This window comes from Canis lupus, chromosome 2 (genome assembly GCF_048164855.1).
Source record: "Canis lupus baileyi chromosome 2, mCanLup2.hap1, whole genome shotgun sequence".
In the NCBI taxonomy this organism is placed as follows: Eukaryota; Metazoa; Chordata; class Mammalia; order Carnivora; family Canidae; genus Canis; species Canis lupus.
The window spans coordinates 33,938,864-33,963,716 of record NC_132839.1 but is presented as its reverse complement, the minus strand read 5'-3'; the positions used below and the strand labels follow the sequence as shown (position 1 = coordinate 33,963,716).

At 39.9% G+C, this 24,853-nt stretch overlaps 1 protein-coding gene across 1 annotated transcript in view; it reads right to left on the bottom strand.

Moving 5' to 3' along the window:
• Positions 1-24,853, bottom strand: part of OCA2 (OCA2 melanosomal transmembrane protein) — a 440,201-nt gene that overhangs the window by 171,343 nt on the left and 244,005 nt on the right. The window contains exons 20-21 of the mRNA XM_072795366.1: positions 3,348-3,407; positions 2,634-2,738 (exon numbers count right to left, since the gene is read on the bottom strand). Coding sequence (XP_072651467.1) covers positions 2,634-2,738; positions 3,348-3,407 — 165 coding nt within the window. The remainder of the gene's footprint in view (positions 1-2,633; positions 2,739-3,347; positions 3,408-24,853) is intronic.

Below are 24,853 nucleotides of genomic sequence, written 5' to 3'. Positions count from 1 at the left end.
TGAGATTAGTAAAAATTCAATAGCATGATCCTGCCTGTTAGAAATTAAGTCTTTTGCATTTCCTGAATTATTTGGTGTTCTCTCTGACCGATGGAAGAAGAGAAATGTCACGAACAAATGTGAATAGTGTTTCCTACTTGCTGAGTTCAGCTCAGAGCTGACAGTATGAATACTGGAGGAATGATCGCCAACCTAAAGACACACTCTGGGGAGAAGACATCACCCAGGAAAAGATGGACTTTGTTTTGTCTCTCCAACTCACTGACTTGAAATATTGGAATCATGCTCATAATTCTCTAAAGAAACTTTGAGTAGATGCCTCACAGCCTTGTCAGACACAACCTCAGTCTCCCCACTATCACGTCTACCAGCATTCCTCATCATTGGAAATGCTGAATGTATCTGTCACATTTCTGACCCTTTTTAGTTATATTTTCACACATGTTAAAATTTCCATGGACATGTATCCTGTTGACCTGGGGAATGACTTTGGCCAGAGTGTGTTCTCACAGCAGAATGAAGTTTGGCTGAAACACAGGCTGTCCTCTGCATGCTAGGCAGTTGGGACATGGGTTGCAGCTCCAATGTTTTCACTGCATATATAATGGCCACAAGCAGACAAACCTATCTCTACCCCTGTTTTGACCTAATAGTACTTCCACAGAATTTTCTTAGGTCTCCTTGGTTAGCCTCCAGGAAAACAGCAAAGCTGAGAATATGGGAATCTCACAAACCTAAAATCCAACCCAGAAACCAGACCGGTTTGGGCCCTCCAGACTAAGGTGAAAACCTGGATGACTCTCCATGTTCTCCTCTGATGCAGCTACTATGGATACCTGCTGAGTCATAGAACAGAGATTTGGGAGTTTTAGAAAGCTGCACGCCAATTTGTGCAATAGCTATATTTTCAGTCTCTCAGCATTTGGTGTCTGTCCATGTTGATTCACATAAACCAAGATCTTTCCCTTGTTACCTTCCATAGTGTGCTATCACATGAATGGATATGCCCCAGATGCATTAGGGTAGTCCCCTCAGCACAGGGAAGAAGGGACACAATCCTAGAGGTTAAGGGAAGGAACAGAGAATGTCATGTTCATCTATATAATACTTCATTTCTTAAAAATAAACAATAAAACCCAAGCAAAGAGAATACAATATTTTAACTTCCTCATTTGTGGTGGTGAGCATACAGATATTATATTATCCTCTGTGATTCTCTCGATTTTTTAAATTTAAATTTTAGGTAAGTTAAAATTGTTAAAATGAAAACATTGTAAATGTCATATTTTTAGAAAATGGAGGAGCCAAAATTTCTAACAATAGGTACCCTCTCATCTACTCCCAGACAAGATCTGGGTCCTGAAACTAGAAGCCTCCCAAGAGGCAGGGTGTAGTAACTTCCTGAACATGCAGACCCCTCGGGACTGATCAAGGTTTACTGTGGCCACACTGTGTGGCCTCATGGGTTCGCACACAACTGTGTCTTCTGGGGACCACCTCATCTGAGAACAGAAGGCACATACAAGCTGAACTGGCATGTCAGAAGCCCAGGGCCGAGCTGCCTTAGTCTGCTTGAGAAATGCTGCAGCCCTTGGCGCTCTGTGGGGCCACAGAATCACAGTCACAGTCATGATAGTGCCTGCTGAGTACAAACCAGGACATTCAACAACTTCTGTACAACTTCTCTAATTCAGTACTTCATGACAAAATAATAACAGCCACAGAATTAGCTCAAAATTAACAAGTCCAGGTCATGGAAGAATAATAGCTAGGTAACTTGAGTGTCAACCTGCAGACACTGTGATCCCAGCAATGAGTGAGTGACATTGAGTGTCAGGTCAGCCTAAGGTCCTGTGAGAGAGAGCACTGCCCTACTCCTCAATGCCAGGAGCCTCCTTGCACAGGCTGTTGAGCAGGGGTATGGTTGGGCCGTCAAGGTCACAAGAACAGAGAAAATTCCCCTGTCCAGAGTCCAGTCATGAGGAATGTTCACTCATGCTTAGCATACCTGGGACCTCAGGTGTTCATGACAGGACTCCCAGTTCCTGTATGCAAGCCCCCATTCCTGCCTTTACATAGCCACACCAGGGATTCACAATTCCGCCAAACACCTATCAGTGATGGCAGAAGACACAGCAAAAACAGGGCTTGCCAGCCTTGTATAAGGCCTTCAATGTGTATCCCAATCTCAGCTGCAGTCAGGACCACACAAAGAACTCAAAATCCTGCCCAAGCCAAGTGCAAGAAGCCACACATGGGTGGCTTCTGTATTCATGGGGAATAATTCATGTTTGCCTTCAACCAGCCTGTCTTTGGTGTCTTACAATTTTCTTTAAAAAAGAAAAAAAACCAGACTGTCTTTTCCATGAGGTATGGTAGCTTTCAGTTGACTAACCCTGAAACAACTAGTTACTGATACACTGCCCACTGCAGGCCCATGGATTCCAGCCTGCAGTATGGACTAAGCACCCCTGGCCCAGCTGGACCCAAGCTTTGCCACCTTTCTACCATAGCTATGAGTGCAGCAAGGGGACAAGGTTCATTCTCTGCTTCCTCTGGAAGGAAGAGTGAGCCCAGGTCATGTCCAGGCTGAAAGTCAGGTCCTCATAACATGGAGGAAGAGTGCAACTCACCATGGTTGCAGTGAATGGGATGTTGTCAATCAAGGAAGATGCAATGGCTGACACCCAGACCACCAGGATGATGGCAGTTGCAAGGCGCCGATCCTCTGGGACCATCTGGAAGGGAGCAGATAATAGCAGTGCTATGTATCACAGTGGCATTGATATAAATCACACATACTGCAGATGTGATGGTAGGACATGTGAGGCTCACAGAGCTGTCAGTCCTTCCTTTCACAAAGGAGAAGACCAAGGCAGTCCCAGGTGTGCAAACAGGACCAGCCTGGGCTTTCCTGGCTAATACTAGGAGCCTCAGCTGGGTCTCTAGGAAACTGGGAAGAGTGATTCCCAGCCATACCCAAGCCAATTAGCTCCTGGGGAGGGGAGCCAGATGGTCCCATTCTTGGTGGCAGCACATACTGGTTACATGGACCTGATGTCCCAGCAGAGCCCTCTGGGGCTGTGCATTCATTTACTAACACTGGTGTCTACCACTCTCCTTCTTAGATGGTTTTAACTAAAGGCTAATAGCAAAATTGTAGGCATCTACAATTGTATATTCTTTGGAAAAAGTCTCACTTCATCTCTAGGCTACACAGGATAAAAAAGTTTCCATGCTGTATTTTTTAAATAATTTGTGACCTATTCTTACCAGATTTTTTTTTTTTTTTTACAAAATCAAAGTAACAGTGGCTGAAGCACATTCTGTTGCAGTATTTAATGTACCTTTATCAGCAAAGCAGTCTGTTCTCCGACATATTCTATTAAGTGGAGATGTGCCAGTGCCTAGAAGAAATGGATATATGATGAGAATCAGTTTAAAACTGAGAATATATGCTTTTTTTTTTTTTTCAAAAAACAGGTCTGTAAAATGAAAATAAGTGAACATAAAGCAGGTCCAGGCTCTCATGTCTTATAAAGGATCAGACTCAAATATACAGTCTATAAATAATTTACTATCAGATAGGTACAATGAAGATTCACTGAGAAGCACAATACCAGAGGCAGGAATTTCTCATTGATTTGTGTTACTGTCTACATTAAATTTAAATTTGAATGGAATGCCATCTCTTTAGGGTCAGTGTACAGGAGCACTGTTCAACTGTGTATAGGAAATGTCACTCCATATAGAAGATCTTTCAAATAACTTGCATTTCAAATTTCTTTTTTGAAGTTCAACATCACAGAGTTTTAGAAAAATCAAAGAAAATGCATGGTTTTTATGACTGTCAAAGAAAAAAAGAAAAGGTCTATTTAACTGAAGCATGTGACTCTTTTCTCAGTACTAGAAAAAAATTACTTTTCTCAGTAATTGAAAAAAAATATGTCTATAAAAAGGTAGGAAAGAAGACTGGTTGGAGGAGATGTAAATGCAAGAGCTGTTACGCTCAGGCTGCCACCCTGGTGCAGCGAGGGAAGGCATCAATTGTTGCCCACTGCATCCTGGACAGGAAGTACCAATAGGGAACCAGACATGCATGTGACTCAGGTGTCTTGCACCTCTCAAATATGGCCTTTTCACTGTGATGTCACCATGCTGACTGACTATAGATACCGAAAACATCAGCTTTACCATGTTTAAATACAAGTTTACAACTTCTCCATCCACATGTGCAGCTGTTTGTTAGTCTTTGTTTAAAGGCTGTGGAAAGCAAATTTTTTTAATCACAATTTGCAACCAGGTTTACTATTATATCAACAAAATCATAAGGTCAAATCTATTTAGATACATCTGTTCACAAATCTAGTCAGCACTGTTGACATTAGGAACTGAATCATTCTTCATGGTGGGGGCTGTCCTATACATTGTGGCAAGTTTACCATCCCTGGCTTCTACTCCCCAGTGTGACAACTGAAAATGTCTCCAGGCAGTGCCAATGATGCCACAAAATCAGCCCCGACCTCCTGATAAGAATCACTTTTTGGATTTACAATATTCCATGAATAAATAAAATTTTTAATTTGCAAAACATAAATGTAGTCACTATTTTATTTCATTTTATAATGAAATATTGATTCATATATTGATTCAAAGAAAAGCCAGGTCTAAACCAGATTAAAACTTCCTGCTGGATATCAAATAAAGATGATTATATATGTGTGTATACATACACATACATATACAGACATACACATACACAGTACCATGTCCACACCTTGATATGTCCTTATAAGGCCAAAGAAAAATGAAAGTTAAAATAGAGGTATATAATAAGAACTCCTTTATAATATGGAAATGAAATAAATATGTAACACTTAACTCTACCAAACCTTTCATACTGGATGACATATATTGTTCAATTTTCAATTCACTGACCTTTTCCTTTGTCATATTCATTCTGCTATTCAACCCATAAAGTTGTTTTAATGAAAGTGTTATGTTTTTAAGTTCTGACCTTTGCATTTGCTTCTGTTTTATAATTTGTTTCTCTCCTAAAGATTGCTATGTTCACTCATTTCAAATTTATTTTTCTTTACTTCATTTAAATGTTATAACAATTACTTTAGATTTTTTTTAAATTTTTATTTATTTATTTATTTTTAATTTATTTTTTATTGGTGTTCAATTTACTAACATACAGAATAACCCCCAGTGCCCATCACCCATTCACTCCCACCCCCCGCCCACCTCCCCTTCTACCACCTCTAGTTCGTTTCCCAGAGTTAGGAGTCTTTACGTTCTGTCTCCCTTTCTGATATTTCCCACACATTTCTTCTCCCTTCCCTTATATTCCCTTTCACTATTATTTATATTCCCCAAATGAATGAGAACATATAATGTTTGTCCTTCTCCGACTGACTTACTTCACTCAGCATAATACCCTCCAGGTCCATCCACGTTGAAGCAAATGGTGGGTATTTGTCATTTCTAATAGCTGAGTAATATTCCATTGTATACATAAACCACATCTTCTTTATCCATTCATCTTTCAATGGACACCGAGGCTCCTTCCACAGTTTGGCTATCGTGGCCATTGCTGCTATAAACATCGGGGTGCAGGTGTCCCGGCGTTTCATTGCATCTGTATCTTTGGGGTAAATCCCCAACAGTGCAATTGCTGGGTCGTAGGGCAGGTATATTTTTAACTCTTCGAGGAACCTCCACACAGTTTTCCAGAGTGGCTGCACCAGTTCACATTCCCACCAACAGTGTAAGAGGGTTCCCTTTTCTCCGCATCCTCTCCAACATTTCTTGTTTCCTGCCTTGTTAATTTGCCCCATTCTCACTGGTGTGAGGTGGTATCTCATTGTGGTTTTGATTTGTATTTCCCTGATGGCAAGTGATGCGGAGCATTTTCTCATATGCATGTTGGCCATGTCTATGTCTTCCTCTGTGAGATTTCTCTTCATGTCTTTTGTCTTTTGTCCATTTCATGATGGGATTGTTTGTTTCTTTGGTGTTGAGTTTAAGAAGTTCTTTATAGATCTTAGAAACTAGCCCTTTATCTGATATGTCATTTGCAAATATCTTCTCCCATTCTGTAGGTTGTCTTTTAGTTTTGTTGACTGTATCCTTTGCTGTGCAAAAGATTCTTATCTTGATGAAGTCCCAGTAGTTCATTTTTGCTTTTGTTTCTTTTGCCTTCGTGGATGTATCTTGCAAGAAGTTACTGTGGCCGAGTTAAAAAGGGTGTTGCCTGTGTTATCCTCCAGGATTTTGATGGACTCTTGTCTCACATTTAGATCTTTCATCCATTTTGAGTTTATCTTTGTGTATGGTGCAAGAGAGTGGTCTAGTTTCATTCTTCTGCATGTGGATGTCCAATTTTCCCAGCACCATTTATGGAAGAGACTGTCTTTCTTCCAATAGATAGTCTTTCCTCCTTTATCGAATATTAGTTGACCATAAAGTTCAGGGTCCACTTCTGGGTTCTCTATTCTGTTCCACTGATCTATGTGTCTGTTTTTGTGCCAGTACCACACTGTCTTGATGACCACAGCTTTGTAGTACAACCTGAAATCTGGCATTGTGATGGCCCCAGATATGGTTTTCTTTATTAAAATTCCCCTGGCTATTCGGGGTCTTTTCTGATTCCACACAAATCTTAAAATAATTTATTCTAACTCTCTGAAGAAAGTCCATGGTATTTTGATGGGATTGCATTAAACGTGTGTATTGCCCTGGGTAACATTGACATTTTCACAATATTAATTCTGCCAATCCATGAGCATGGAATATTTTTCCATCTCTTTGTGTCTTCCTCAATTTCTTTCAGAAGTGTTCTATAGTTTTGAGGGTATAGATCCTTTACATCTTTGGTTAGGTTTATTCCTAGGTATCTTATGCTTTTGGGTGAAATTGTAAATGGGACTGACTCCTTAATTTCTCTTTCTTCAGTCTCATTGTTAGTGTATAGAAATGTCACAGATTTCTAGGCATTGATTTTGTATCCTGCCACACTACCGAATTGCTGTATGAGTTCTAGCAATCTTGGGGTGGAGACTTTTGGGTTTTCTATGTAGAGTATCATGTCATCGGCGAAGAGGGAGAGTTTGACTTCTTCTTTGCCAATTTGAATGCCTTTAATGTCTTTTTGTTGTCTGATTGCTGAGGCTAGGACTTCCAGTACTATGTTGAATAGCAGTGGTGAGAGTGGACATCCCTGTCTTGTTCCTGATCTTAGGGGAAAGGCTCCCAGTGCTTCCCCATTGAGAATGATATTTGCTGTGGGCTTTTCATAGATGGCTTTTAAGATGTCGAGGAATGTTCCCTCTATCCCTACACTCTAAGAGTTTTGATCAGGAATGGATGCTGTATTTTGTCAAATGCTTTCTCTGCATCTAATGAGAGGATCATATGGTTCTTGGTTTTTCTCTTGCTGATATGATGAATCACATTGATTGTTTTACGGGTGTTGAACCAGCCTTGTGTCCCAGGGATAAATCCTACATGATCATGGTGAATAAATTTCTTAATGTACTATTGGATCCTATTGGCCAGTATCTTGTTGAGAATTTTTGCATCCACGTTCATCTGGGATATTGGTCTGTAAGTCTCCTTTTTGGTGGGGTCTTTGTCTGGTTTTGGATTAAGGTGATGCTGACCTCATAGAACGAATTTGGAAGTACTCCATCTCTTTCTATCTTTCCAAACAGCTTTAGGAGAATAGGTATGGTTTCTTCTTTAAACGTTTCATAAAATTCCCCTGGGAAGCCATCTGGCCCTGGACTCTTGTGTCTTGGGAGGTTTTTGATGACTGCTTCAATTTCCTCCCTGGTTATTGGCCTGTTCAGGTTTTCTATTTCTTCCTGCTCCAGTTTTGGTAGTTTGTGGCTTTCCAGGAATGCGTCCATTTCTTCTAGATTGCCTAATTTATTGGCGTATAGCTGTTCATAATATGTTTTTAAAATCGTTTGTATTTCCTTGGTGTTGGTAGTGATCTCTCCTTTTTCATTCATGATTTTATTTTATTTTTTTTATTTTTATTTATTTATGATAGTCACAGAGAGAGAGAGAGGCAGAGACATAGGCAGAGGGAGAAGCAGGCTCCATGCACCGGGAGCCCGACATGGGATTCGATCCCGGGTCTCCAGGATCATGCCCTGAGCCAAAGGCAGGCGCCAAACTGCTGCGCCACCCAGGGATCCCCATTCATGATTTTATTAATTTGAGTCTTCTCTCTCTTCTTTTTAATAAGGCTGGCTAATGGTTTATCTATCTTATTAATTCTTTCAAAGAACCAACTCCTGTTGATTGTTCCACAGTTCTTCTGGTCTCGATTTCGTTGAGTTCTGCTTGAATCTTTATTAACTCCCTTCTTCTCCCTGGGGCTAGGATCTATTTGCTGTTTTTTCTCTAGCTCCTTTATGTGTAAGGTTAGCTTTTGTATTTGAGTTCTTTCCAGTTTTTGAATGGATGCTTGCATTGCGATGTATTTCCCCCTTAGGACTGCTTTTGCTGCATCCCAAAGATTTTGAACGGTTGTATCTTTATTCTCATTAGTTTCCATGAATCTTTTTAATTCTTCCTTAATTTCCTGGTTGACCCTTTCATCTTTTAGCAGGATGGTCCTTAACCTCCACATGTTTGAGGTCCTTCCAAACTTCTTGTTGTGATTTAGTTCTAATTTCAAGGCATTATGGTCTGAGAATATGCAGGGGACGATCCCAATCTTTTGGTATCAGTTCAGACCCGATTTTTGACCCAGTATGTGGTCTATTCTGGAGAAAGTTCCATGTGCACTTGAGAAGAATGTGTATTCAGTTGAGTTTGGATGTACAGTTCTGTAGATATCTGTGAAATCCATCTAGTCTAGTATATCATTTAAAGCTCTCGTTTTTGTGGAGATGTTGTGCTTAGAAGACCTATCGAGTATAGAAAGAGCTAGATTGAAGTCACCAAGTATAAGTGTATTATTATCTAAGTATTTCTTCACTTTGGTTAATAATTGATATATTTGGCAGCTCCCACATTCGGGGCATATAAATTGAGGATTGTTAAGTCCTCTTGTTGAATAGATCCTTTAAGTATGATATAGTGTCCCTCTTCATCTCTCACTACAGTCTTTGGGGTAAATTTTAGTTTATCTGATATAAGGATGGCTACCCCTGCTTTCTTTTGAGGACCATTCGAATGGTAAATGGTTCTCCAACCTTTTATTTTCAGGCTGTAGGTGTCCTTCTGTCTAAAATGAGTCTCTTGTAGACAGCAAATAGATGGGTCCTGCTTTTTTATCCAGTCTGAAACCCTGCGCCTTTTGATGGTGTCATTAAGCCCGTTCACATTCAGAGTTACTATTGACAGATATGAGTTTAGTGTCATCATGATATCTATTCAGTCCTTGTTTTTGTGGAATGTTCCACTGAACTTCTTCTTAAAGGGGAATTTTAAGAGTCCCCCTTAAAATTTCTTGCAGAGCTGGTTTGGAGGTCACATATTCTTTCAGTTCCTGCCAGTCTTGGAAGCTCTTTATCTCTCCTTCCATTTTGAATGAGAGCCTTGCTGGATAAAGTATTCTTGGTTGCATGTTCTTCTCATGGAGGACCCTGAATATATCCTGCCAGCCCTTTCTGGCCTGCCAGGTCTCTGTGGAGAGGTCTGCTGTTACCCTAATACTCCTCCCCATAAAAGTCAGGGATTTCTTGTGTCTTGCTGCTTTAAGGATCTTCTCTTTATCTTTGGAATTTGCAAGCTTCACTATTTTATGTCGAGGTGTTGAACGGTTTTTATTGATTTTAGGGGGGGATCTCTCTATTTCCTGGATCTGAATGCCTGTTTCCCTTCCCAGATTAGGAAAGTTTTCAGCTAGAATTTGTTCAAATACATATTCTGGCCCTCTGTCCCTTTCGGCACCCTCGGGAACACCAATTAAATGTAAGTTTTTCTTCCTCAGGCTGTCGTTTATTTCCCTTAATCTATCTTCATGGTCTTTTAATTGTTTGTCTCTTTTTTCCTCAGTTTCCCTCTTTGCCATGAACTTTTCCTCTATGTCACTCACTCGTTCTTCCACCTCGTTAACCCTCGTCGTTAGGACTTCCAGTTTGGATTGCATCTCATTCAATTGATTTTTAATTTCTGCCTGATTAGCTCTAAATTCTGCAGTCATGAAGTCTCTTGAGTCCTTTATGCTTTTTTCTAGAGCCACCAGTAGCTGTATAATAGTGCTTCTGATTTGGCTTTCTGACATTGAATTGTAATCCAGATTTTGTAACTCTGCGGGAGAGAGGACTGTTTCTGATTCTTTCTTTTGAGGTGAGGTTTTCCTTCTAGTCATTTTGCTCAGTGCAGAGTGGCCAAAAGCAAGTTGTATTGGGAAAAAGAGAAAAAGAGAGGAGAGAAAGAAGGAAAGAAAAGAGAAAGAGAAAAAAAAGGAAGAAAAAAACGAAAAAAAAGAAGAAAAAGAGAAAGAAAAACAAAGGAGAAAAAAGGGGGGTGGGGGAAGGAAACAAATCAAAAATCAAAACAAAACAAAACAAAACAAAAAAAGGACCATAGGGGAGTATCTTCTGATTCTGTGTACTTTAAGTCCCTTGGCTTCTCCTGGAAGTTGTCCGTCTAGCTGGTGTTCTGGGGGAGTGGCCTGTTGTGCTGATTTTCAGGTGTTAGCAGTTGGGGGAGCTGCTGTGCCCCTGCCTGGTGCAGGGCTCAGTGGGGGTTGTTTACCCCGTGAGACCCCAGGAGCAACAGCCCTAGTGCGGGGCCAGCTCTACAGCCCTGGATTCAGCCCCCGCAGTAACCCCGGAGCTCTCCGTCTGCAGGGCCTGGAGGCTGGGGGAGTCGGGAGGGCCCGCTGATCTGCTCAGCTCGGGGCAGGAGCGTCCTTGCTGTCCTGGGGCCTCTCGGCCTCTGCCTGTCCCGGGGGAGGCTGGATCCTGGGCTGTGTCCCGGCGCCCGGTGCTCCGGAGCCTGCGCTGGTGGATTCGCGCTCCCGGTCTGCGCAACCCCCTCCGCGGAGCCGTCGCCCGAGCCCTCCGAGCTGCTCCTGGAACCGCGCAGCCCCGTCCGCAAGGAGCCTCTTCCTCCGCCCGAGCCCCTCCGAGCTGCTCCCCGGGGCCGCGCAGCCCCCTCTGCGGAGCCGCCCGAGCCCCTCCGAGTTGCTCCGGGTCCCGCCATGCGCGCTGCAGCCCTAAGGGAGCTCGGCGCACTCTCCCCGGGGCGCAGTTGCTCTGTTAGTGTCCCGGGGAGCCCGAGGGCATCCCCGCCCTCCTGGGTCCTGCTCCAGCTCCCTGCGAGCCCCTTTCAGCCCGGGAAGGTCGGTTCAGCTCCTGCTCCTCCGGGTCGGGGCTCTCCTGTCCTGGGGACACTCGCCCCGGCCTCAGCCCGGCTCCTCGCGGGGCCCCTCCCCCTTGGAGGCCTTTGTTTCTTTACTTCTTTTTCCCCGTCTTCCTACCTTGATAGAAGCGCGATCTCTTCTCACTGTAGCAGTCCAGCTGTTCTCTCTTTAATTCTCAGGCCGAATTCATAGATTTTCAGGATGATTGGAAGGTTTTCTAGGTAATTTGGTGGAGACAGGTGATTTGGAGACCCTACTCTTCCGCCATCTTGCCCCTCCCCTAATTTTTATTTATTTATGATAGTCACAGAGAGAGAGAGAGAGGCAGAGACACAGGCAGAGGGAGAAGCAGGCTCCATGCACCGGGAGCCCGACGTGGGATTCAATCCCAGGTCTCCAGGATCGTGCCCTGGGCCAAAGGCAGGCGCCAAACTGCTGCGCCACCCAGGGATCCCAGTTACTTTAGATTCTTTGGTCATTTCAATATCTGGATCATGTTGGGATTAAGATCTATTTATTGTTTTTTTTTTCCCCCTTGAGAATTGCTTACATTCTCCTCTTTCTTGTATGTTGAGTTCTTTGATATCATCTCCTGGATACTGTCAATGTTAAGATATGGAGACTCTGGGTCCTGTTATAATCTTCTGGAGATAATATTTTCTTCTCCTTTTCAGTTAGAAGTTAAGTTCAGATCACAACTTCTGTCTTACCATCCATGGGTAGTGTTTCAAATTCATATTTCCCATGGTAGTTTCGTTCTGTCTCACATATGCTGATTTCACAGCACTTGGAAACTTGTGCAGATGGTTCAAGTTTCTGTTGAATTCTTTAAACTTGCTATGTTGGTTTGTGCCTGTCCAGCATACAGGAATTTGAGACTTGTATGAATGGTTCTAATCTCAGATAGTTCTCTAGGCCTTCAGTAGGCTGGTCTGGGACTGTACCACACATGCATCGTTCATAATTGTACATGCTCATGCATGCAATTAGGGTGTGGGATTCCCTGGTTCTTTCTTTTGAAATTCCCTCATTCTCCAGCCCACAGGTGCTCCTCTGGGTGCTAGGCATTTATGCCACCATGCCATGCCATGATGAGGCCTACCTGTCCTGGAGGGAAATCAGACAGAAAAAAAAAAAAAACCAACAGTGTCACTTCTCCAAGAGTATTAACTCCTTTCCACAATCTACTTGGTTTTGTTTATTTTTCAGAGTCCATGTATACTTGGTTTTTGTATTTTGTCCCGAATTTCAGTTGTAATCAGAGAGAGGAATAAATGTTAATAGGTTTATACCCCCCAAAAAAGAACTAGAATTCAATATTCTTTCATATTATGTAACTCAGTTAAAATACTCTTCCTTTAGCTAACTTCTAGATTTAAAAAGATTAAATATGCTATTTCTCCTCTGCCAAATTCTCTGCAATTGATCTGTGCACCATAATCACCATCCAGGGACATGGGCAGGGGCATAGCTAGAGCCCTCTGCAGGGTAACAGAGATCAACGTGAGTCACACAGCAACTCTGGATAAAGAGAGAAGGATGCAAGTCAAACTGAATCCTATAAGATTTGAAGGAAATGCTTAAAAGTACCATGACCATCAGTTGTACCAAGGTGGAAGTACAAGTACATCAGTATTCAAGAGGTCATATAGAAAGTCATGTGCTTTGAGAAAATGCTCCGCATCACTTGCCATCAGGAAAATACAAATCAAAACCACAATGAGATACCACCTCACACTAGTGAGAACAGTGAAAATTAACAAGACAGGAGATAACAAATGTTGGAGAGGATGTGGAGAAAGGGGAATCCTCTTGCACTGTTGGTGGGAACGTGAACTGGTGCAGCTACTCTGGAAAACTGTGTGGAGGTTCCTCAAAGAGTCAAAAAATAGAAATACTCTATGACTCAGCAATTGCACTGCTGGGGATTTACCCCAAAGATACAGATGCAGTGAAAGATCAAGACACCTGCACCCCAATGTTTATAGCAGCAATGTCCACAATAGCCAAACTGTGGAAGGAGCCTCAATGTTGCTCGATGAATGGATAAAGATGTGGTCTCTATATACAATGGAATATTACTCAGCCATTAGAAACGACGAATACCCACCATTTGCTTCGACGTGGATGGGACTGGAGGGTATTATGCTGAGTGAAGTAAATCAATCAGAGAAGGACAAACATTATATGGTTTCACTCATACAAGGAATATAAAAAATAGTGAAAGGGATTATAGGGGAAAGGAAGGGAACTGAGTGGGAAAAATCAGAAAGTGTGACAACCCATGAAAGACTACTAACTCTGGGAAACAAAATGAAGCATTGCGGAAGGGGAGGTGGGCAGGGGGACGGGGTGACTGGGTGCCGGGCACTGAGGGGAGCACTTGACAGGATGAGCACTGGGTGTTATACTATATGTTGGCAAATCGAACTTCAATTAAAATAAGAAAAAGAAAAAAAAGTCATGTGCTCTTTGGTGTTTATCAAATACCCACTTATCTACCTTTCCCTACTGGTTTTTCCTTTTTCGTGATACCTCATCTTATTTTAAAATAATCTTCATCAAAATCTGACCTGATCAAACACACACACATACACACAAACACACACACACACATTCTGATTTTAAAAACTCTAAAATATCCTGAAAGTTTTGACACTGTAACAGCTGATAGATAGCTATGTTCATAAACATTTGGAATACATTATAATTGGTGTTATTTTAACTGAACTTAAATTACAGCACTATGTTTTAGAGAATGTCACAATTAGGTTAGAAACAGATTATTGAAATTGATAAAGAGCTCATTGTAAATCCTTTTTGCTGCAAACATCCAAAAATGAAAATACCTGTGTGTCCATTTTTCCGCAGAATTATGCATGTATCTTCCCAGTGAACTCACTAACAATCTTGTTTGTAAATGACCCTCGTGTTTGGTGCCTGACAGAAAAGCTAGACAACCACTTATTCTCTAAAAATAAACTTCTTATGTTGTTCTCTCACACTGGAATCAGAGTCTATTGAAGGTATTTATAATTTAAAAACAACTTCAATCTCTTTTTATATTCCACAGAAGAAATATATTAGAAGAGACTTGAATTCTTATTGAAAAAAACACTAAACTAAAGGAATAAGATTAAATTTTAAAATTCTATTAAGTATTTTTGGTAGTAATAGTGCTGTTTTCCTGTGTTTTCATTTGCTTAGTTTTATTTTTTAAGGGAGTATTTCAATATTTGTTATTTTTTCCCCAAAGGCAAGAAGAATAAGCCATTGGTATTTCTGAATTTGTAAATCTGAGTATGTTGGTGGTCAATCTCTGCTCCTCAGGTGTAGGCAGCAGTGATCTCTGCCAGCACTCCTCAAAATTAATTTTTCCAGTAAATGAACACTCTTTCACTAATTCACATTATATTATTTCTCATTTGATCTTAACATTTCTTAAGACAGTTGAGGATATAAGAAACATGTGACTTTTATATTATAAACCTCAGGGTTTATGAGTAAAGGCAACATGCCAAAAAGTAACTTATATACAAGAAAATGATGCATAGCAAAGAGAACTTGGAATGTTGCAGTGGAGCTTGCTTTGGAATTTGGCATGAGTTATTAACATGAAATTATTACATGAAATCTATAAATTAGAGCTCTTATCCCACTTATTATTAGGGCTATCATTATTTTCAGTGACAGACTTTGGCATAGCTAAAGATGTCCCACTGACAAAGACACCAAAAAATTTAGATGCACAGGAAGACTTTCCAAACATCCTGGACACCCAAGGAAGGAAATGGACCCAAAGCTTGAATATGCTTTAAAAGGATAACTCATTGCTTAGGAACCAAGAAATCACCAAAGCTTCCTAATACTGCCTAAAGATTACAATTTTTTCCTCTTCCTTCTTGGTTTAAGATTCTGATGAAAATATCCCCATAAGAAGCCTTCTTAGATGAATCCATCCAAGAGCCACTCTCCACACAGCATCTGTGACAATTGTGAATGACTATTATACTCACAAAGTTTCATTTATAAACATAAGTATTTTATAAATGTAAATTCCTCATAAAGCAATAGTCCACATTGCTCAGTCCCATTCATTCCTTTATTTGTTTGACAAATATTTGTTGAGTGCCTATTATGTGCCAGGCACTGTTAGGCAGCTGGCAGCCTGCTTAGGAGGAGCACCCAGGTAGAACTGACAAGTACAAATACACTTTCACCTAATAAGAAGGCCATTGGGTCCTGGATTCAGTAAACAAATGAATGTATGATGGAAAATGATGTGTGAGTGGCAGCGGCAGCCAGATCATTCATGTTTAATAAGCTATGGTTGAGGCTTTGGATTTCAGTTCAAGTGCAACAAGGACAACACACTGCTATGAAAACCCCAAATGTCATTGTTCTTGTCAAAATTCTAAGAAAATGAATGGTACTTGCAGCAGTATAGAAGGACATCTGCTGTTCAAAAGATTTTCCAGAAAAATCTAAGAAGCATTTAAAAGCTAACTCTTCAATATCACAGGGCAAAAATGGAAGCAGTATCTCCAAGATTCTCAAACCAAAGTTTACCACCTGAAAAGTCAATAAATCTACTTAATGTCTCTCAAATCACTAAAATAACCAATTCTTATTTTATTCTTATGATAATAGATAGATAATAGAAAGTAGATAATAGATAATAGATATTTTAATGTTTAAGCCAATAATTAAGAGAAGACAAATATTATTGATAGCTTCAAAATACATGAGAAAATAGATAAAAACACGTTTTAACAATATACTTCATCAATAGATCGGAAAAGGAAATACCAAGGAAATAAAATAATATATCAAATATAGGACATAACAGTGAGAAGTTTAAAATTAGATACAAACAAATGTATGTTCTTTACTGGAAACCAACTAAAAACAAAATGACAGAGATTAAAAATAAATGAATGAGCAATTTCAGGAGACTTCTGTCCAAACAGAATGGTACAGACCCCCTTCTGCTTGCTCATCTCTGCTAAGCACAACTATAAACCCTGGAAATAAATCAAGAGACAAGTAAAGGAGAACTCTTAAAGGTGCTGATATGAAAGCAAACTGGTTTGGTACCTCAGAACAGGAAGAATCATTATCATCATCCATCACTAAGAACCAACATTTTTCTGACCCTCCATCTCCCCAAACACAGCAAGAGAAAGCAGCCATGTGGGCTTGTTCCTCTTCCAGGTAGAATGGGATCCCCTAACAAGGACTATCAAGCACTGCCAACAAAGGTGGCCAGGAAAGCTGTCCATCGCTGATGAGAAGTACCCGGTAGGCATGTAGATCCTACAGAGAGATGCCACTACAACACAAAACTGGGATCTCAGTCCTTTGAACACCAGGCCTGAAACCCCTTCTCTGCCAAAGAGATACCTAGAGCAGCTTTGGGACACTGGTAGAGGTATACTATCACAGTGCATGGCCCAAGAAATGTTCTGAGGTCCCCACAGGAAAGCGGATCCCACTATAACAAACACCCACTCAGGAGGCCTCTTCATTCCTATAGACCTGAGACTCCCCCTTCCCAACAGAGAAACCCAGGCAGCCCAACCTGGGAAAATCCCTTCCACCCCCTCTTTGAAAATTGAATTCATGGGAACCATAGACCACAGGCCAGAACCTGAGGGCTAAACTTAAAGCATAACTGCCTGCTAAAATAAAAGATTTTGGTATGACTGAGACTCCCCTAAAATAATGGATAAAATATTCAGGATACAACCAAGAGTCACCTCTCATATCAGAAACCAAACCAAACCAAAACAAAACAACAATAAACAGCTTGAATGACAAAGTACAATCAAATTGACACCAACATTGAGATAAATCAAATGCTGGGTTACCTAAACAGGTTTTAAAGAACCCATCTTAAAATGTCCCAATACTTAATTATGAATTCTCTTGAAAAAAAAATTAAAAAAGAAGAAAAAGAAAACGAAAGTGGAGAAACAGAGCTTATTTTTTTAAAGGACCACATGGAAATTATAGAACTAAAAAATACAGTAACAGGAATCTTTGGAGCACCTGAGTGGCTCAGTGGTTGTGTCTGTCTTTGGCTCTGGTTGTGATCCCAGGATCCTGGGATCAAGTCCTGCATCAGGCCTGCTTCTCCCTCTGCCTATGTCTCTGCCTCTCTCTGTGTCTCTCAATAAATAAATAATTTTTAAAAGAAATCTTTAACAAAAAACCTCACAGTATGGACTCAATGTAGAGTAGAGATGACAGGGGAAAGAATCAGTGAATTTGAAGATAGATCAATAGAATTCACCCAATCTGAACAATAGAGAGAAAACAAATTGGAAAAAAAGTGATAGAGCCTCAGAACTGTGGGATTATAAAATTTAAAAATCTAATATCCATGTCATTGGAGTCCAAGGTAAGAATGAGGATAGGGTTGAGAAAGTATTTTATGAAATAAAAGCAGAAATATCCCCCAAATTTGGCAAAGACACATGCCTGTACACAAAAGACACAAATCTGTAGATTCAAAAACCTGAGCAAACCCCAGGAACATGGTAACAGGATGAACCCAAAGAGATCCACATCAAGACACACCATAAACTTATGAAAACTAGACCAAAAAAAAAATATATATATATATGAGCATCCAGACAATTATGTATTACCTATAAGGGAGCATCAATTTGAATGGCAGAAAACTTCTTATCTGAAACCATGAGGGCCAGGAAGAAATGATACATAATATTTTGAGAGATTAAAGAAAAGAACTATACATTCTATATCCAGTGAAACTATCCTTCAAGAATTAAAAGGAAATAAAGGATACTCTTAAATGAAGGAAAACTAAAAGAATTTACTAGCAGACTTACCCTTAAATATTGCTTAAAAGAAGTTCTTCAAGCACAAAGGAAATTATAAAGAGAATTCTGAGGTATCAGAAAAGGAACAGTAGAGTAGAAACATGTGCATACAACAGGCTAGTTTTTTTCATAGGTCTTATAATATCATATTTTATAACTAAAACAAAATTTATAATATCATCTGATACTCAAGATAATGATAGTCAAACACAGAGTAGGTTAAAGAAATATCAATAGAAATGAGATTGTCACACTTCACTAAGCTCTACTAAGTCACAAATGTATACTGTAACTCTCAGAGCCACCACTACAAAAATGATACAAAGAGAATACTCAAATATTCTAAAAATAAATCAATCAAGCTATAACCCCAAAAAGTTCAAGAAAGTCAAAGGAAGAGAAACAAAAACTAGAAACAGAAGAAATAAACAGAAAATAAATAATTTAAGTGCCAGATATAAGTTCTAATTTAAGTAAATTTTAAACTAACCCAACTATATGCTATTTGCAAAAAAAATCATTTCTAAGTCAATAAAATGGGAAGACTGAAAGTAGAATGACAGGAAAAGATATCACCACACAAAAACTAAGTGATTATGTTAATTTCAGCTAGACAAGAACAAAGAAAACTAGCAGAGACCAGGAAGGTCATTAAATAATGATAAATGTATTACTTCAATGGAAAGACATAACAATTCTAAATGTATACACAAGGAATAATAAAACAGTAAAAAAAAAAAAAAACCAATAGAGCTAAAAGAAAAAATAGACAAATCCATGCTTATAGTTGGGGACTTCAACAACCCCCTTTCAGCATCTAATAGAACTACTAGATATAAAAATCATTGAAGATACAGAAAAACTAAACAACCCTGGACCAAAAACATTTTATTCACATATATAGAACATTCCAGCCAACAACAAAATACACTTTGTTTTCAAATCCTTGTAGATTTGCCAAGAGACCATATTCTGAGTCATAAAACAAATCTCAACAAATGTTAAAGAATGGAAATCATACAGACTATGTTCTCCAACCACAATAATGGAATAAAAGAAATCAGTAACAGGAAGACAAGAGAAAAATCTCTAAAACATATGAAAACTAAACAACATACTTCTAAATAATACATGAGTCAAGGAAGAAGCCTCAAAGTAAAATTTAAAATACATAGAGCTGAATAGTAATAAAAATACAACATATCAAAATACATAGGATGCAACTGAAGCAGAACTGAGGGGGAATTTCATAGCACTAAATGTGACATTAGACAAGAGGAAAACTTTCAAATCAGTAATCTAAATTCCTACTTCAAAAACCCAACAATAATGAGCAAAGGACACCAAAATGGAGCTGAAGAAAGGAAATAATAAAGATCAGAGCAAAAATCTACAAAATTAAAATACAAACACTATAAAAACAATGGTTGGGGGGAAGGTTTTTCTTTGGAAAGAATCAATAAAACTGACAAACTTTTAACAAGACTGACAATATACAAATAGAGACATACAAATTACCAAGATCATGAATGAAATACAGAATTTCACTGAAGATACTGTAGTCATTAAAAAAAATATAGTAAAAGAATACTATCAGGGCCCCCAGGTGGCCCAGTCGGTTAAGTGTCTGACATTGGCTCAGGTCATGATCTCAGGGTCCTGGGATAGAGCTCCACATTAGCCTCCACGCTCAGTGGGGAGCCTGCTTCTCACCCTCTCCTTTTGCCCCTCCCCTTAACTCATGCTCTCCTTCTCTCTCTCTCTCAAATAAATAAAATATTTTTTAAAAAGAACACTATCAAAAAAAAAATAAAAAAAAATAATAAAAAATAAAAAAAAAAATAAAAAGAACACTATCAATAACTTTACACCCACAAATTCAATAACTAAGAAGAAATGGACCAATTCCTCAAGAAACACAAAATACAAAAATTTAACTTAGTTAAAATAGATAATCTGAATACCTCTTTAACCTTTAAAAAGATCAACCTCATAATTTAAAATCAAGAAAAAAAGAAAGAACGAAAAAATCTGTCATCTATCTATCTATCTATCTATCTACCTACCTACCTATCTATCTCCAGGTTTGAATAGTTTCACCATAGAATTCTACTAAACATTTAAAGAGAAATTAACACCAATTCTATACAATCTTTCCCAGAAAATATAAGACTTCCCAACTCATTTTATGAAGCTGAAATCATACAAAGATAGTATAAAAAATAAATACATACCAGTGTATCTCATGAACTTAAACACAAAAATTCCCAGTAAAGTGTTAAAAAACTGAACTTACAAATGTATGAAAAAACATTATATATATTATATACCATATTATATAAACCATTATAATTATATACCATAACAAAGTGAGATTTCTTCCAAGTATGCAAGACTGGTTTAATATTTGAAAATATACCAATGTAACCAAACAGACTAATAAGTTAAAGGAGAAAAATCATATGATTTTCCCATGAAGCCTCAAAAGTAACACCCTGAGTTTATTTATTTTTTTAAAAGATATTCATTTATTCATGACAGACACAGAGAGAGAGAGGCAGAGACACAGGCAGAGGGGGAAGCAGGCTCCATGCAGGGAGCCCGACATGGGACTCAATCCTGGGTCTCCAGGATCACGCCCTGGGCTAAAGGCGGCGCTAAACTGCTAAGCCACTGAGGCTGCCCCAACACCCTGAGTTTAGACTTCCTCTGAAACCTCCTGCCAAAACTGAATTCAGACTTCTGGTCTCTACAACTGTAAAGAATCTATCTCTGTTGTTTAAAATGCTCTTGTGATTTGTTTGAAAAGAAATACATATATATATACAGATAAGAACATCCTTTCTCATCCTGCAAGGCTTCAACCCCATCATTTATTGACTTACAGAATTCACTTTAAATCCTTAATTTCCTCCCCAGTTCCCTTGACAGGAATTCCTATTACAGTGAAGGAAGTACATCATACCAGAATCCACTGGTCTTAACACGTGCTCCACTACCCAGAAGCACTGTACTCAACAGAATGGTGGCCTGCTGAAGGTTCAGCTGCACTACCTGCTGCAACCCAAAACTCTTCAAAGATGGGGTGTCCTCCTATGCTATGCAGTATATGCTTTAAATAAGTGAACAATGTATATATGTCACTATCTCCTGCATACTTACCGTAAAGCATGAGTGCAGGAACCAAAGGGTAGAGATGGGAGAGGACCTTCTTCCTATTATACCCAACAACCTAGTTCATGAATTTTTGTTCCCTGTCTCTACAATCTTGAGCTCAGGAAATGCAACTAACAAGGACCGTGAAAGTCCTGTTATGTTGGAAGCTGAGAGCATCCTGTGGCTTTCTGGGATCCGCATATGCTGTAACCATCAAGCAGACAAGAGGAGTCCCTCTGTTATCCAGGACAACCAGTCCCAATTAATTATCAGAGGGAGCAGGGCTGCTGTTCCCTCATAGGGGCAAGGAGAACTGTCCATAAGTTGAGGCATTCACCTAGGTGTTTCCTTGCACTCTGTAAGTCCTAGTGTATGGACACCTGGGTACTCTAATGAAGACATGATCACCAAGGACTCCGGTCCTATGGGAATGAAGGTTTGGGTCACCTTCAACAGTGAATAAAATCCACATAGCTGAAGTGGTGGCAGGGTAAGGCAAATATGGTGTTAGAGAAGGAAACTGATCAACAACCCAGACTTCGTGTCCGCTATAGAAGCTGGTACTGAAGTGGATATGTATTATGGTATTTCAGTGCTTCTTCCCTAATCTCTGCCCTTTATTCACCATTGCCATATATAAAGAGTACTAGAGTAGCTAACATTTTGAGGATAACTGAATCAACATCACCCTACACTGCACAGGAGCTGACGGGATATTATGCGACTCTTGTGTTGGGGCAGGTGATTTTCTCCTCAGTCAAGCTCTCCTATCTTCTGGTCTTATGTGGATCTGGCCAATGGAACACAAGGGCAGAACTCGGCAGGTGGAAGGAACAGGGTCACGGTATTTAATCTCCTGGCTCCTTTCTGGCCAGGCTGCAAACTATTAGACAGCATCCTGCTCCAATCTATGGCTGGGCAGCCCTCTCCAGAGCTGCAAATCCCAGTTCTCCCCTCACCCCTTGGGCCAAGCAGTCATGACTTCTGTTCTTATCTGGTGCGGAACTTTAACACACCCATTCTTCCCCCAAACCCTTGACTTTCAAGTACATAATCTCTTTCTTGCTGAGACCCTATGCACCAAGAGGAGTCAAAAAGAATCACCTAGTGTCAAAAAAGTTCAGGTGGGAAAAAAGTAGAAAATATCCAAAATGTCACCTAAAAGGAGAAAGCTGAGTATGGCACAGCCATATGACATAACATCATCAGTGTTTAAATGATATAGCAATATATTTACATGAAAAAGTTTAGAAGCAGGTTATTAGGGAATATGTATAATTGTAATGTGGAAAACTTTTTATTATAAATGTATGCATATGCATAAATGATTCTAATTTTAAAAAATTAATTTTAAGAAATAAACACATGTGCTCACTTCAGCAGCACATATACTAAAAAAGAAATAAACACATAGAAAATAGGCTATATAATAAAATATTTATGATTCTCAATGGTGCTTAATGCATAGGCATTTTCTTCTTTTTATCTAAATTTCCTAACTTTAATAAGTGTGAGAGGTACCTTTAAAAAAAAAAAGATTTTATTTATTTATTCATGAGAGACACAGAGAGAGAGAGGCAGAGACACAGGCAGAGGGAGAAGCAAGCTTCATGCAGGGTGCCTGACATGGGACTCGATCCGGGTCTCCAGGATCAGTCCCTGGGCTGAAGGAGGCGCTAAACTGCTGAGTCCCCCAGGCTGCTCAGTACCCTTTTTATTAAAGTTAAAATTCTGAAATTTGAATTTTTTTCAAAGAAACTATTATTTTAAATACCTAAAAAAAACATTTCCATAATCAAACTTTTTGTTCTACGTTTAGAAGATAAGGCCCTAGCAAACATGCCTCTCAGAATCAAATGTAGAAGGTAGTTGAGGCAATTGGAAAAGTTTTATCTTGCTTGGTTGGGATCTCAACATGCCACATGCATGCCACCATGAGAACAACATGTACCACTGCATGTAATTAAATGATGAAACAAAAATTGAACAAGCAAACCTAGATATCCAATATCAGGCAATCATCTCAGGAGATTTTAAAAGTTGCATTTCTCATTTTGAAATCATTGTAATGGCAATAATCTTAAAATAATATAAAAATAGTTCCCTGTCCACACAGGAATAGTATCCCATAATTTATAATCATAATTGGAGCATAAGTTCACAATCTGTTACTTAACTATCATAATGTCTAATACCAAATTTTAGTTACACTTAATTGCATTTGCAAATCCATGGTTGATAACATACAGAAATTATTATAGAGGAAAGGAAATAAAAATAAGGCTAAGTAATTAAAATTTTAAAATCCTATCATTTATTTGGTGGAGAAACTTGAGTACAATGGATAAGTCTATGACACACATATGTCTTGCTAACATCAAAAACTAATAACCAATGCCTTGTAGGATTTGGACCATTCAAGGTAAGATCCTGTTGTAGGTTCACTGGAACTTAGTTCCAAACTTTACATCTTAAGGTGATGGTAAATCCCTCTACTGGCTGTATCATCAGAGGGAGAGGAAGGCTAAGGAAGGACCAGTCTGCCCCACTTGATGCTGCAAAGAAAGCCTACTGCCTCTGCCTCAGCACCTTGTTTGTACAGATGAATATAAGGCCAGGGTTTGGAAGAGGAGGAAATGAAGAGGAATGCCCACAGAAAGCAGAAGGGTGGGGATCCCTGGGTCGCGCAGCGGTTTAGCACCTGCCTTTGGCTCCGGGGCACGATCCTGGAGACCCGGGATCGAATCCCACGTCGGGCTCTCTGCATGGAGCCTGCTTCTCCCTCTGCCTGTGTCTCTCCCTCTCTCTCTCTCTCTCTCTCTCTCTCTCTCTCTCTCTGTGACTATCATGAATAAATAAATAAAATCTTAAAAAAAAAAAAAGAAAGAAAGAAAGCAGGGGGGTGGAAGAAACACTCACCTGGAGGTCAGCCAGGCATGAAGATAGCTTGGACACTGCCTTCAGGCCAAGGTCAGTGCCACAACTGCCAGACTAAACAGCACTTCAGAGTTGGTTGGGGGGGCGGGGATGGAATAGAACACTAGGACATGCTTCCCCTGCCCATAAGGAGACTGGGGCCTTGCTAAAATTGACTTGGCTTCAGGACCAGAATAGTGCACTGTAAACCGTTCCCTGAGAGAAGTTGCAGATGGTGGTGCAGGTCCCTCCCAAATGAACACAAAAATCCTGGATAAAAAACCCAGTGCAGGGCAGCCCGGGTGGCTCAGTGGTTTAGCACCGCCTTCAGCCCACAGCCTGATCCTGGAGACCCGGGATCAAGCCCTACGTTGGGCTCCCTACCTCCCTACGTGGAGCCTGCTTCCCCCTCTGCCTGTGTCTCTGTGTCTCTGCTTCTCTCTCTCTCTCTGTGTGTGTGTGTGTGTGTCTCATGAATAAATAAATAAAATCTTAAAAACAAGACAAAACAAAACAAAACAAAAAACAGTGCAGGTGGCCCAGGGGCTCAGCGGTTTAGTGCTGCCTTCAGCCCAGGGCATGATCCTGGAGACCCGGG